The sequence below is a fragment of the Plectropomus leopardus genome, chromosome 11 (assembly GCF_008729295.1).
Source record: "Plectropomus leopardus isolate mb chromosome 11, YSFRI_Pleo_2.0, whole genome shotgun sequence".
NCBI lineage: Eukaryota > Metazoa > Chordata > Actinopteri > Perciformes > Serranidae > Plectropomus > Plectropomus leopardus.
This window is the reverse complement of record NC_056473.1, coordinates 25,259,570-25,272,692: the sequence shown is the minus strand read 5'-3', so window position 1 is coordinate 25,272,692 and position 13,123 is coordinate 25,259,570. Positions and strand designations below refer to the sequence as shown.

At 39.2% G+C, this 13,123-nt stretch overlaps 1 protein-coding gene across 3 annotated transcripts in view; it reads left to right on the top strand.

Annotated features, from left to right (window-relative positions):
* Positions 1 to 13,123, top strand: part of itpr2 (inositol 1,4,5-trisphosphate receptor, type 2) — an 81,865-nt gene that overhangs the window by 27,799 nt on the left and 40,943 nt on the right. For 2 of the 3 annotated variants that reach the window (XM_042496638.1, XM_042496636.1), the window contains exons 21-36: positions 47 to 194; positions 2,535 to 2,722; positions 2,835 to 2,958; positions 3,055 to 3,112; positions 4,308 to 4,473; positions 4,806 to 4,994; positions 6,830 to 6,916; positions 6,999 to 7,124; positions 7,219 to 7,341; positions 7,582 to 7,782; positions 8,312 to 8,563; positions 9,577 to 9,702; positions 9,890 to 10,018; positions 10,359 to 10,479; positions 11,185 to 11,366; positions 12,291 to 12,433. In XM_042496638.1, the coding sequence (XP_042352572.1) occupies positions 47 to 194; positions 2,535 to 2,722; positions 2,835 to 2,958; positions 3,055 to 3,112; positions 4,308 to 4,473; positions 4,806 to 4,994; positions 6,830 to 6,916; positions 6,999 to 7,124; positions 7,219 to 7,341; positions 7,582 to 7,782; positions 8,312 to 8,563; positions 9,577 to 9,702; positions 9,890 to 10,018; positions 10,359 to 10,479; positions 11,185 to 11,366; positions 12,291 to 12,433 (2,363 nt within the window). The remainder of the gene's footprint in view (positions 1 to 46; positions 195 to 2,534; positions 2,723 to 2,834; positions 2,959 to 3,054; positions 3,113 to 4,307; positions 4,474 to 4,805; positions 4,995 to 6,829; positions 6,917 to 6,998; positions 7,125 to 7,218; positions 7,342 to 7,581; positions 7,783 to 8,311; positions 8,564 to 9,576; positions 9,703 to 9,889; positions 10,019 to 10,358; positions 10,480 to 11,184; positions 11,367 to 12,290; positions 12,434 to 13,123) is intronic. The other variant, XM_042496637.1, reaches the window with a different exon arrangement.

Genomic DNA, 13,123 nt, shown 5'->3' with positions numbered 1-13,123 from the left:
TGCCACTGTAAAGGTTTTTACATGATGCTTTGCTTCTCTCTTCCAGGTGGTGAATCTGGCTCGTAACCTGGTTTACTTTGGTTTCTACAGCTTCAGTGAGCTGCTGCGTCTCACGCGCACTCTGCTGGCCATCTTGGATATCGTCCAGCACCCACTTACCTTCATGAGCAAACTCAGCAAGAGCCCAGAGGCTGGTCAGTGTGGTCACATGGCATAAGTTCAATGTTTTATTTCATTGGTCAACTAAGGTTTACTTTTTACAGAGCACTGTAACCTCCTCCGCTTCAGCCGTATCTGCTAAAGACCCATTTTTGTATTTTGTTTTAGAGGACAGTTGATCTTTAGGGTGAGATAGCAGGTCAGTACCACATAGAAGTGGTATGCATCATCTGAAAGCTGGTTACCTGACAATTAATTTGAAATGCAGCTCAGCACTGTGTCAACTTTTAAGTCATAAATATTTAGAAAAAGAAATAATATTTTCGACTATTCAAACTTTTAGATTTTAGAGTTTATAGGGGCTTAAAACATGATGACTGGAGAATGTGATAACCATTCCCATGTTTTCGGTTATGGCTCTTAAGTTGTTTTGCAGTTTTTTGCTTGTTATCATTTGTTACACAGATATTAAGACACCTCGAAGAACACAGCAGGAAAAACAAAGCTTTGATTTGGTATCAAGAACTTATGAAATTTGAAGATTTCTGAACTGTATGTTTTGTGATTGGATTGCGAACACTTCGGATCTAGAAACGGCCTTATTGTCAATGCAGCTCTGAATGTTTCAGGTCTCTAGTTTGTGATCGTAACGTTTCATGAGGCTGTGATTATCGTAACGATCATGATAGGTCATTTTATACAGTGAGGTCCGTTTTAAAAAAAGAAAATGCCTCTACAATGAAATGATCTCAGATTTACAGTCATACCCAATTTATGTAATTCCAACACTGTTTAGGGACCTTAGTATGCGGAAATATTCAAATACAGTAGGCGAAAATAACACGTTTACACTGCATGCAAAAAACGGCATGATTTTGTCTGAAACTGCATGGGACTAGCACAGTGTGAGCATGTCTGTAAAATGGCGACTCTTGGGCATCCACAGAACTCATTTTCTTTCAAATATCTTGAGGTGAGATTTCAAGGGACCCCTGTGTAAGTGGTTTTCTAGTTTTGAAATGATGCTAGTATCTTCATATCATTTTCTACCTTTAAAACTCAGCCCGCTGCAGCCTCTGAAAGACAGAATTGTCGGGCCAAAGGAAGCTGGCATCCTCACAGAGTGGAAGAGGTTAAACAGTAAACGCAAAGTTTAAAGCTAATGAGTAAAACTGTATTTTGTTGTTTCCTTGCTGAGGGACTTAGATAATTGAACAGGGAGGAGGCAGTCCCTAATTTGGGTAATAAAACAACGAAAGCTAATAAAAAAATATGATTCAGTTTAAGCTAATGACCAAAGAACAGACTAGAGCCCAGCATCAGTAGTCCTCAGGTTTCCAGATGGGAAATATGGATGCAGCAGTTAATAACTGTATGCAGGAGCACGGCTGCATGAAGTTTTGGGATTTAGAATTTAACTGAGAAAGTAACAGCGAGCTGGCAGAGGGAAAAAAGAAACGGGGTAATAGTCTTGCTTTTTAGTTCTTGTTAGAATAATTCTTTGTGTGTATTTGTGCCGCATAAAGAAGCCGGGGTGTCAGTGGAACCAAGAGATGAAGTTACAGAAATAGAGACGTGTCGATATGAGGTCAAAGATAACTTTCTGCAGATCAGAGGAAGAAAAGACAGATCTGCTCTTGGAATTGATTCAGGATGATGCAACTGTTTAAAAAAAAAACTTTTCTGGAAATGTTTTAACATAAGTGGATAAAGTAGTAAATAAAAGGATGTTTAGGTTTAATGGAAACAATAACTGCAGATTTATTTTTGTTTAGCTGGAAAAAAGTTCTGGGCTGTCAGTTTAATGTCCTCAGGGTATTTGTTTAACTTGATAGTCAAAGTTTCACAGGCTTAAGCTGAAATATTTCGACTGTGTAAATAGATGTAAATGATAGACTTGATAGACACACGCGCGCGCGCGCACACACACACACACACACACACACACACACACAATGCAAAATGTGTTAACCCTCTGGTATCATTACGGACATTTTTGTCCAAATGGGTAATTTTACACTTTTGTTTGGGCAAATTTTGGCTGTGTTACTTTATGAGTTCCAATTCCATTTTTTTCTAATGGACTGTGTACAAATATACTACCACGTAAGGACAAAAATGTCCACTTCCAAAATGATTTATTATATATAAATATTAAACATCCAATTTTTTAGGTTAAATATTTGAATCAACTTTAGTCCTGATCAAAACTACCAAATATTGAAACATTTTGGGGGATTTTAACTCTTTAAATGCCATTGTGATTACATGATGTCCCTTCATGAGAGTTTTTGGAAGAGGACATTTTTGTCCTTAATGTTTTTATGTGGTAGTAAATTAAAGTGATGCCAGAGAAAGATTAATGTTTCTTTTAGGCAACAATGTCCTGCGTACGATCCACGGAGTTGGGGAAATGATGACTCAGATCATGATGAGTCGAGGTGTGCCGCACAGCCTCCCTGATACCCCTCCGTCCCTACGTTATGGGAGAGGACACTTCCTGCCTGACAATGAGGACGTGATGGTGATGGACACCAAGCTTAAGATCATTGAGATCCTGCAAGTAAGAGCCACTTAGTCGATGCACTTTTAGTGATCTTTGGTGAAATTTTGCATTTTAAAAAATGTTTATTTCAGTGTTTGATTCTATTTTCTGCTTTTTGTTCCACTCTTAGTTCATCCTGAGTGTGAGGTTGGATTACAGAATCACATACTTGTTGTCCATCTACAAGAAAGAGTTTGGGGAAAAGACCACTGCTGACAGCTCTGCCTCTATGGCTGATATGCTCCCAATGACACGTGAGACTTAATTCTCTCTTAATGCACGGACTAAAGCATTCTTTTTCTGTATTAAATGAGGTGTTTACTGACCTGTTGTTCACTTTTTGTCTCCAGCTTCTGAACCAGACATAGATGAGATTGCAACCAAAGCAGAGAGCATGTTTGCAGGGAGGTAGGTGAAGCTGTGCTTTAACACACGTAAATTTTCACACAGGCTCTCTGCGACATGCCAGACAGCGAAGGAGAAACACTGATTTGTAACATGAAACTGCTTTATTCAGTGTTTGTACTGGTTTTATTCACCTGGGGTTGTATTCACAAAAATTCTGAGAACCGTTCTCTACCAAATTCCAGTAAGGAGCCGTAGTTTAGGAGTGATTTTGGAAAATTCTCAGAGTATCTCTAAGCTAGGAAGGGACAGAAAGTTTTATCTTTGTAAGGAGGTGTTAATGCTCCTGTTGTGTGGTCTGATGCATTCTTTTTGAAGATGTGATTGGTTGTCACAGACACGCCCTTTTGTGAGGCTGCAAAGTGTGGACACCAAGTGGAAATGAAATGAACTGCATCACAATATAAGACTGAAAACTACAAAAGAAAACAAATACTAATACAGAATAAATAATACAAATTACTGAGAGATGCTTACATGAAACAGAAGATCAAATACAAGAACACATTACAAAAACAAAATGTAGAGGATATGGCGGTTCAGATTTGGGGAGGCAGTGGGAGACAGGTATTGTAGGCTTTTTTGAAAAGGTTGGTTTTTAAGTTTATTTTTAAATGAGGGGAGGGAATCTGACTTGCGAATGTTTGGAGGGAGGGAGTTACTGAGGGTTGGGGCAGCAATGGCAAAGGCTCCCAGGTGTGGTGCTTCTCCTGGTTATGGGGGGTTAGATGATCGGCATCTGAATCTAAAAGCTGGTTTTGTGAGATCACACTGCTGCATTTTGCCAGTAGCAAAATATGTGTGGTGCATCTCTAATGGGAACGCCCACAAATATTATCTCTGCACAATCTAATCTGTGGCATTTCATTAACTCACTGTCATCCAGCATTTGGAGAATATTTGTCCCACCTCTTTGTTTTTCCACCATTTTCTTCTCTGCTTAAACTCTTAAGCCCCTTAAATGTCCTAGTCTTAACAGTCTTTCACCTTAGGAGCTCTCTGAAGGGCTAAGATGCTCTGTGAATAACTTTTCTGGGATCTAGTCTTAACTTTAAGGGGATATTCTTAGCAAACAATCATGAATTTTCAAGAATTTTTAGATGGTTGCAATCTGCAATCCGCACCATTAGATGTCACTAAATCCCCCTACATCTTCAACTCTGTTCCTTTAAAATCTCCTGCTTTTGCTTTATTTCAGCTCAGAGTTGAGTGCAGTCGAGCTGGACGATGAGGGTGGCCGGACGTTTTTGAGGGTTTTGATCCATCTCATCATGCAGGATTACCCCCCACTGGTGTCTGGCTCGCTGCAGCTCATCTTCAAACACTTCAGCCAGAGAGCCGAGGTGCTGCAGGCCTTCAAGCAGGTAGTGACACAGCATTTACACTTGAGCATTTGATACTCGATGAGCTGACAAAATGTGGCATTAGCCACTTCCTGAGTTAATCAGCGTGGATTAGGAGGGTTCTCCAAAGGGCCAAACAGCAGCTGTTGTAAACTGTCTCACTAAGAGCTTCTTCAGCTGGAATCTAGAGCTGCACAAGCTCCCATTTTAACAATGCACTGACTTTCCAAAGTGGTGCACTGAGACTTCTTGGCAGAAATATGCTTCCAGACACATTTGTTCTTTTAATATCTTTATGTCTGGTTTATTTCTCATTCAGTGTGTGTATGTGTGTGCGTCTGTGTTTTTTCCAGGTGCAGCTGCTAGTATCAGAGCAGGATGTGGAGAACTACAAGCAGATCAAGACGGACTTGGACCAGCTGCGTCTGACCGTTGAGAAGTCCGAGCTGTGGGTAGAAAAGAGTGGAGTCTACAGCAGCGAAGACCTCGGGGTCAGGCAGGGCAAAGAACAGAACATCGAGGTGCTGTACCACCATTTAATGGTATCCAGCCTTTAAAAGCAAAAATCCACATTTCAGATTTTAGTTTGGCATTTATTGCTTTGCAGAAAGTTACCATATTTATCTCAGACATGCCATCAGTCTTCCAGCTGCAGTGTTAAACGGCTTCTTTGTTTGTTGTTATTTGACATTAAAGCTGATGGGGAAACTGTTTTGTTGGCTTAATACTAAGGAATAATGAATAATAATGTCTGGCAGAACAGGAACCTGCTGTAAATCAGCTTTTATTAGTCACACCGGTAACAGGCAGTGTGTTTTTACGTCAATATTGTTACAGTAATGCGATGATAAGCATCAGTGCGGGGACTTTTTACCAACACACTGTGACAAATGGCTGGTAATTAGAGACAGGATGTAGAGATTGTTGCATGCCAAAGATAAACCTTTTGGAGTAAACACATAAGACAAGAGGAGCTTTAGTTAAATGTGGCAGAAACCTACAACAATTAAACAGTTTAACATCCTGTTGAATTTATGAATTAAATCAGAATTAATGATTGAATCTAGTTAATGGAGGCTTGTTTGTATGCCTCCACGCTGGAGATATCCATGACAGAAGGCATTATATTTTTAGATTGTCCGTCCAATTCTCCAGAACACGAACGCCTTCAGGGAACTTCCTCAATTTTGGCAAAAGAAAGTCCACTAGGACTCAGTGATGAACTGATTAGATGTTGGTGGTTAAAAGTCAAAGTCAGCATGACCTCATGTCTGTCTCATTCTCTTTCATGAAGTTCCCAAGAATCCCCTGAGGGAATTTTCTTAACTTGGCAAAGCGTCCACTTAGACTCCATTATGAACTGATTAGAATTTGGTGGTCAAAGGTCACTGTGACTTCAAACAACATGTTTTTGGCCATAACTCAAGAATTTATCTGTTAAATATGACAAAATTTCACACAAATTTGTAATAGGATGAAATGATGTGATCAGAAGGTCAAAGGTCAACTTCATTGCGACATCAAATTTTTTCAGACCATTATTAGATGTCATAACTCAGGAATAGAAGGGGAGAAATTTGATCAGATACTTAACGATTTTTTTTTCTGACAGGAAATTACTCAAAATAAGCACGAAATTTGTAAAAAAAAAAAAAAAAAAAAAAAAAGATAAAATAAGCTTGAAAATTGGCACCATAAAAGATGTAAAAAAAACAACAAGAATTTAAAATAAAAGGAATGACTTGAAAAAAAGTGCTTTTTTTACAAACACTCGTACATATTTTCGTGACATGAAACTATTTTGATTTTAAATTATTATTATATTATTAATAGACAAATTATTATTATTATTATTATACAGTTTTTCCCTGTTTTTTAAAATACACTTTTATCTCTCCTTTTAACACAAAAACAAATGAACAAACAACAGATTTTCAGGTCATTTTATTGTCATCTTTTCCTAATTTCTTGAAGTTTGCAGGGCACCTTTTGCCAAATTGCACATTGCCTTTCTTCCAAAGTTTTTTTGGAAAAAAAAACCCCAATTTTTTTTATCAGTATAGAGGTTTTAATGCTTGTAAAAGCACAAGAAGTGTGATGACGGCCCACATGTTAAGGGTTAACATGAACTTGAATGCCCTCCTTTAAACAGTGACTGTATAAATCTACCATGCTGCTGCATTAAAGATGTATGTTTAGCATTCACATTTTAGAATATGCAGCTTCTTCTCAGCAACATTTGACGCATTGTCAACTACCATGACCACACGAGTCTGGATCTACATGGATGTAAATTCTAACTGCAGCTTGACTGGTGTGCAGAGGCATACAACTGCAAGATGTTAATTCTAGTTTCTTCACGAATGTGTCTTGGCAGGAGGTCGTCCTGAGCCCAGTGCAGGATGGAGATATTAAACCTCAAATTGACAGCAACAAAGCAAACAACTACAAAATCGTCAAGGAGGTGAGATCCATGTCTTTTTATCCAAGTTATCCTTATCTGTTTGTTCTGTAGTGTGTCTATAATACGCGTGTCTGATATTTAGATCCTATTGCGGCTCAGTAAGCTGTGTTACCCCAGTAAGAAGAGTCGAGTGCAGCAGCAGAGGCTGCTGAAGAACATGGGGGCCCATACTGTGGTGCTGGACCTGCTGCAGATCCCCTATGAGAAGGTGAGTAACAACCAAGTGGCTCCTTGATGTCTCGCTGTCTTAACTTCTCTCTGATAATCTTTCCTTTTGTTTGTTTGGTTCTGCCTTTGCACAGAGTGATGAGAAGATGAATGAGATCATGACCCTGGCACACACGTTTCTGCAAAATTTCTGCAGAGGAAACCCTCAGAACCAAGCTCTGCTACATAAACACCTGAACCTCTTCCTCACTCCAGGGGTATATTGATGCAATCTTGCTGTACTTTGTCCTTGTTGACATGCCTTACTTTTTATGGAGGTCCTCTTTTATAGTAGAGCACGCAGTAGCATCAGCAGAATCAGTCCTATTCAGTATTTTTTTAAGGGCAAGAACTGTTTCCTCTTTTTTTTTTACTCTTACACAAATGAATCAAAATACTGCTTTGATGAAAATTATTCTCCTGTAAAAGACTGAATCATGACTCCCATTTTTCACCAGTTGCTTGAAGCTGAGACGATGCGTCACATTTTCATGAACAACTACCAGCTATGCCATGAGATCAGCGACCGTGTGGTCCATCATTTTGTCCACTGCATTGAAACACATGGAAGACACGTTCTGTACCTCAAGTTTCTGCAAACCATTGTGAAAGCTGATGGGAAGTATGTGAAGAAATGTCAGGACAAGGTCATGACAGAGGTGAGAAGAACATATTTTCCAAATCATTTCATTCCATTCAACTTTAATTTAAATCTCAAGCCCTCATTTAAAATGATTTTGAGAGCACAAAAATGCAAAGAAAGAACAACGACAGCAGCCGAACACCATTAAAAACAGTTACATTCAAAAGCAAAGTAATTGGTAATCATAGTTTTAAGTTGGCCCAAAGTAACAATTGTGTGAGTTTAAATGTACATGGTAAGATGTTCCAGGTAGATGCAGCAGAAAAACTAAAAGCAGTTTCTCAGTATTTGTCCGGGGAACATTGAGCAGTAAGTAATCAGTTGAACGTGTGGAATAATTACTGTGTGATCAGTTTCATAAAGTGCTGAGGTATGGTGGCATGTTGCCTTTCAAGACTTTATGAATGAAAAGACACCAAAGGATATCTCTTCTCACATATAAAGGTGCCCATCCCACCTTATTAAAATAAAAATTTAAAGATTTTTTACTTATATAAATCAGTAGTATAACCATTATTTTTCTTGTGGTCTGTTTGTGTGTCCAGCTGGTGAACGGAGGTGAGGACGTGCTGGTGTTCTACAACGACCGCTCCTCGTTCACGGTGTTGCTGCAGATGATGGGCTCAGAGCGAGAGCGGACGGATGAGGATGGAGCTCTGGCGTACCACAACACGCTCGTGGAGCTACTGGCTGCCTGCACCGAGGGCAAGAACGTCTACACTGAGCTGAAATGCAACTCTCTACTGCCACTGGACGACATTGTCAAAGTTGTCACTGATGTCCACTGTATACCAGAGGTAAAGGCTGGGTCATTCTTACCAGAAAATCATAACACAGCTGAAGTTTTATGTTATATATAATTAATATGATGCTTGCAGTGGTGGGTAGAGAACTGAAAATCTGTTCTCAAGGAAAAAGTCCCAAAAAATATCTCAAGTAAAAGTGAAAATGACCTTTTGAGAAACCCACTCTGGTAAAAATAAAGAAGTACTAGGTAATAAATTACCCAAAGTACAAAATATCTTACATTTAAAGAAAAATAGGGTGTGTGTGCCATTGCAAAATAATGTAAAAAAATAGCTTGATACGTTTTTTAATGATGTAGAGCAGGTTGGTTAATCAATCAAATAAGAAAAACCTATTAAATTACATATGAAAAATGCACATAACTAACATTAGCATACTAACTACATTTTTACCTACAGTATGTGCAACTTACTCTAATGTGCTTGCAGAGGTTAGCAGTATTTAAAAGCAGAGATCTCACTGTTTTATTGGAGGCAGAGCAAGCATATAGTCACAAAAACTGTTGACTTTTAAAGAATTTGAACTAAAAAGTATGGCCAGAAGTGGTCAGGGATTGTCGCTGAAAGCTGTCTCTTGTTCTGGGTTTTGTACCGTCAGCGTCACTTAATTGTCAAAAGACAGCTTATGCTTCTTTTTCTTCCAGGCAGGTAGAAAATTATCATTTTCAATAGAGGTGCCTCTTGTGCTCTCCCCCCTACATACAATCAGAGCATTTAGAACACACTAGCTTTAACAAAGGTGTAAATGGCAAATTTATTAGAATAAAAAAATAGATTAATCTTGCAAAAATATACTTGAGTAAAGAATAAAAGAGCATTTTTAAAAAGGGACATGAAAGGTACTTGTTTCTGAAAAAAAACCTTCTTTTTCACTTGTGCGTAGTTATTATGGGTCACTACCCGCCACTGAATACTTGTCAAAAGTCTAATAACATTTTTGACATTTAGCTCATAGCTCTCTTTTATTTGAAAGTAACCAGGCATCTTATTTCTTTGTCCTTCAGGTGAAAACTGCTTATGTGAACTTTGTGAATCACTGCTACGTGGACACAGAGGTAGAAATGAAGGAGATCTACACCTCTAATCATATCTGGAAGCTCTTTGACAACTTCCTGGTGGACATGTCCAGTGTAAGGCTCTGTCAGACTGAAAGGTCACACGTTTATGCCTGATTCTTTTCTAATGAGGCAGTGTGTGTGCCAAGATACACCGAGGCTTACTCATACGCTCAGTCATTTGCATGCTGCATGTGCAGGGACAATGATAGAAGTGTGATGTGCTTTTTCAGAAGTTTTCCTCTTTGTTTTTGCATTTAAGGTGTGCAACACCACCACAGACCGTAACCATGCCGATCTGGCCCTGGAGAAGTATGTGACAGAGACAGTGATGGCCATTGTCAAGGGTTTCTTCAGCTCACCTTTCTCTGTCAACCACTCCAACCTGCAGGTATTATTTTTCACCTCTGACAAGCAGGTGAAATGCACCCGCAGAGGGAGGCTCACTCACGGCACGTCCAAATCCTTTGCCAACTTTTAGCGACTTTACAGTAAAAATATTTGACAGCAGGCTGCCTTCTTTACTGCACCATCGCCCGGGACCCTCTTGTTTCTTTTGCAGACATTTGTACCTGGAGCAGATGCTTGAGGTGTTTTACGCAGAAGTCTGTACTAATGTCTGCTATCAGACACATTATTGAAGTGTTCCCATCAGAATCATCTCTGTCTTTCTCTACACTTATACCCCGTTTAAAAACAGTATTCCCCGTTCTGTCTCTCTCTCTTCACAGACAAACCAGTCAGTCTTCATCAAGCTGCTCCAGTCTTCTTTCAGGATCTACAACTGCACCTGGATCAACTCAGCTCAAAAGGCTAATATTGAAAACTGTATCAAAACACTGGCTGATGTTGGTGAGTGTTTCTACACTTTTGTCCAGCCTGAGAATTTGAGCAATGATGGAAAAAGAGGCAGTGAAATACATGTAAAATATGTTATTAAAGGACCAGTGTAAGGGATTTAGTGGCATCTAGCGGTGAGGATTGCGAATGGCAACCAGCTGAAAGTTCTCACATGATCCAAGTGTGATCCCATTAGTGTTTCTTATTCAGCAGGTTTTAACCGGGAGCCGAATTATTTGTAGATATCTCTTCGTCTTCAAAACAAACAAACCCGGTTATTTAAACAGATACACACAAACACAGAATAAAGCAGTTTAATGAAAAAAATTAAAAATCAGTGTTTTTTTGATGCCGCTGCTGCCAAGTACGGCGGCCGACATGAAAATACAAATGCCTCTATCCAGAGCCAGTGTTTGTCTTCTGCGTTCTGGGCTACTGTAGAAACGTGATGTGCTCTGTGGACAAGGACCCGCTTTCTTTGTAGATATAAACGGCTCATTTTAAGATAACGAAAACACAATTAAGTAAAAAAATAACAAAAAATGATTATTATTAGGTGATCAGAGAAAACATATGTGTTCAATTTCTTCCAACATATCCTCCCAAACACACTGGACCTTTAAAATGTTAATTCCTAATAAATGTAAAACTAAATGGATTGCGCTGAATTTGTGCACAAACTCACACCAACATCCAATCTTTCATGTTCTTTTCCAGCTAAGGCGCGGGCCATAGCCATCCCAGTGGACCTGGACAGCCAGGTCAACACTTTGTCTCTCAAGGTCCATAGTACCATGGTGCAGCGAGCGGCCAAGGACTGGAGGATCTCTGCTCGCCAGCGGCCCCGCAAGGAGCCCCTGGGTGGCCCTGACTACAAGAACATCATTGAGAAGCTGCAGGTGCACATTTTTTCTCAATAAGACTAGATTTCTCCAGCCACACTAGCAGCTCTGAGACTACATATAGGCACAGCGGTGGTCTGAGCTCAGTGCTTTTGTCAGTTTGCTAACATGCTTGTAATGACAATTGTCAGGCGGGTATGATGGTTATAGTGGCTCCTTAGTCTGTAAGGTATCATGTTCTAGTTCCTTTTTGTGAAGACCCAAAGTACTCACATGAGGCAGAGGAAAACGTGAAAAAAGTTAATTTGAGATTACAAAAATGGCAGGTAAAGTCCTTCCAAAATTACACCTGTCTGGTCCACTAATGGCTTGATCTCCTATTCCCGTACATTTTCACATATTGCACGTTATTACACATTTAACTCTGCAGAACAAGGTCAGAAACTTAGTATGATCCAAATCTACTCAGACTTCATGTTGCATTCAATGTTCACCATGTTCACAATCTTAGTTTAGCACTTTAGCATATTAAGGTTTGTTAATTAGCACATTATTTTGCAGGCATCTGGTCATAAGCCAGGGTGCCTGAAAAATTACATTTCTGACCCACATCACCAAAGTTATCTCGATTCATCCTGAGGGGGCCGTGAATGTCTGGACCAAATTCTATGGCAATCTATCTAATAATAGTTTACACTTAAAAAAACATTTTTTAAGCTGATGGTTGCACTAGAGGAATAGTTAGGGAATCGCAAAAGTAACTAAGCTTCATCGTCTGGGGACAATAGCTATCTATAACAAGATGTAATGGTAATGCAGCCAATAATCTGGACAAAAGTGGAGGACTGCCCATCTGACCGCCATCCCTAGAGTCATTCTGTTAGCATGGCTGAAAATCTACATGAACAGGAGAGTCCCAATTTATGAGGTCTGCAGGACAGCATTTTGTTGAGCGTTTATATGCCTGTCTGTGATGTGCAGGGGGTCGTGTCCCTTCTGGAGGAGCAGTTCAGTCCGAAGGTTCAGGCAGAGTTTTCTGTGCTGGTGGATGTTCTTCACAGCCCGGAGCTGCTGTTTCCAGAGGCTGCTCGCTTACGCTGTGAGAGCGGAGCTTTCATGTCCAAGTAAGTCACCGTCCATGACCTGTGGATACAGGGTGCATAAAGAACACCCTGTTCAATTTTTAAAGCCTAGAGGTAACATTTTAAAGTGTTAGTCAAGCTACAGAGAAGACCCGCAGCATGGGAGAGAGGAAGCTGTTTTGGGTTACATTAGGGTTTTTGCCGGATGTTTCTGATTGTTGATGTTCCGTCCTGGATTGTCATCAGTTTTATTTTGCGGTGTTCGTACACTGTTTAAAAGAATTTAAACCTTTGAAACCCTCAGAAATTGGTTTGATTTCTTAAAAAAAAGAAAACGCAATCAGTACCTTGGTTTAAAATGTCTCACACATTGCAAGAAATTATCAAAAAGTGATAAGATAATTGTCTGAACAAATCAGCTTTCAGAAAATTAGCACAAAATACGAAAATTTCCAGAAAATTATATTTATAATTATTATAATTTATTGAAATTAAGTTGCAGAAAAAATATACTGTATATTATTCATATTATTTTGTTTGATTATTTTATATTGGCACATTTTTTTTTTTTTTACTTTTCTTTTTTCTACTAATTTTCTTTTTTTCTGTAACTGTTCACTAATATCTTGCTAATATTTGGGTCATTCACATAAAGTTGCTCATTGCCGTCTTTTAGAAAATGTTTTTTTTTGCCATAGTGGAAAAACTAAGAATACCAACACTAATAAAGCA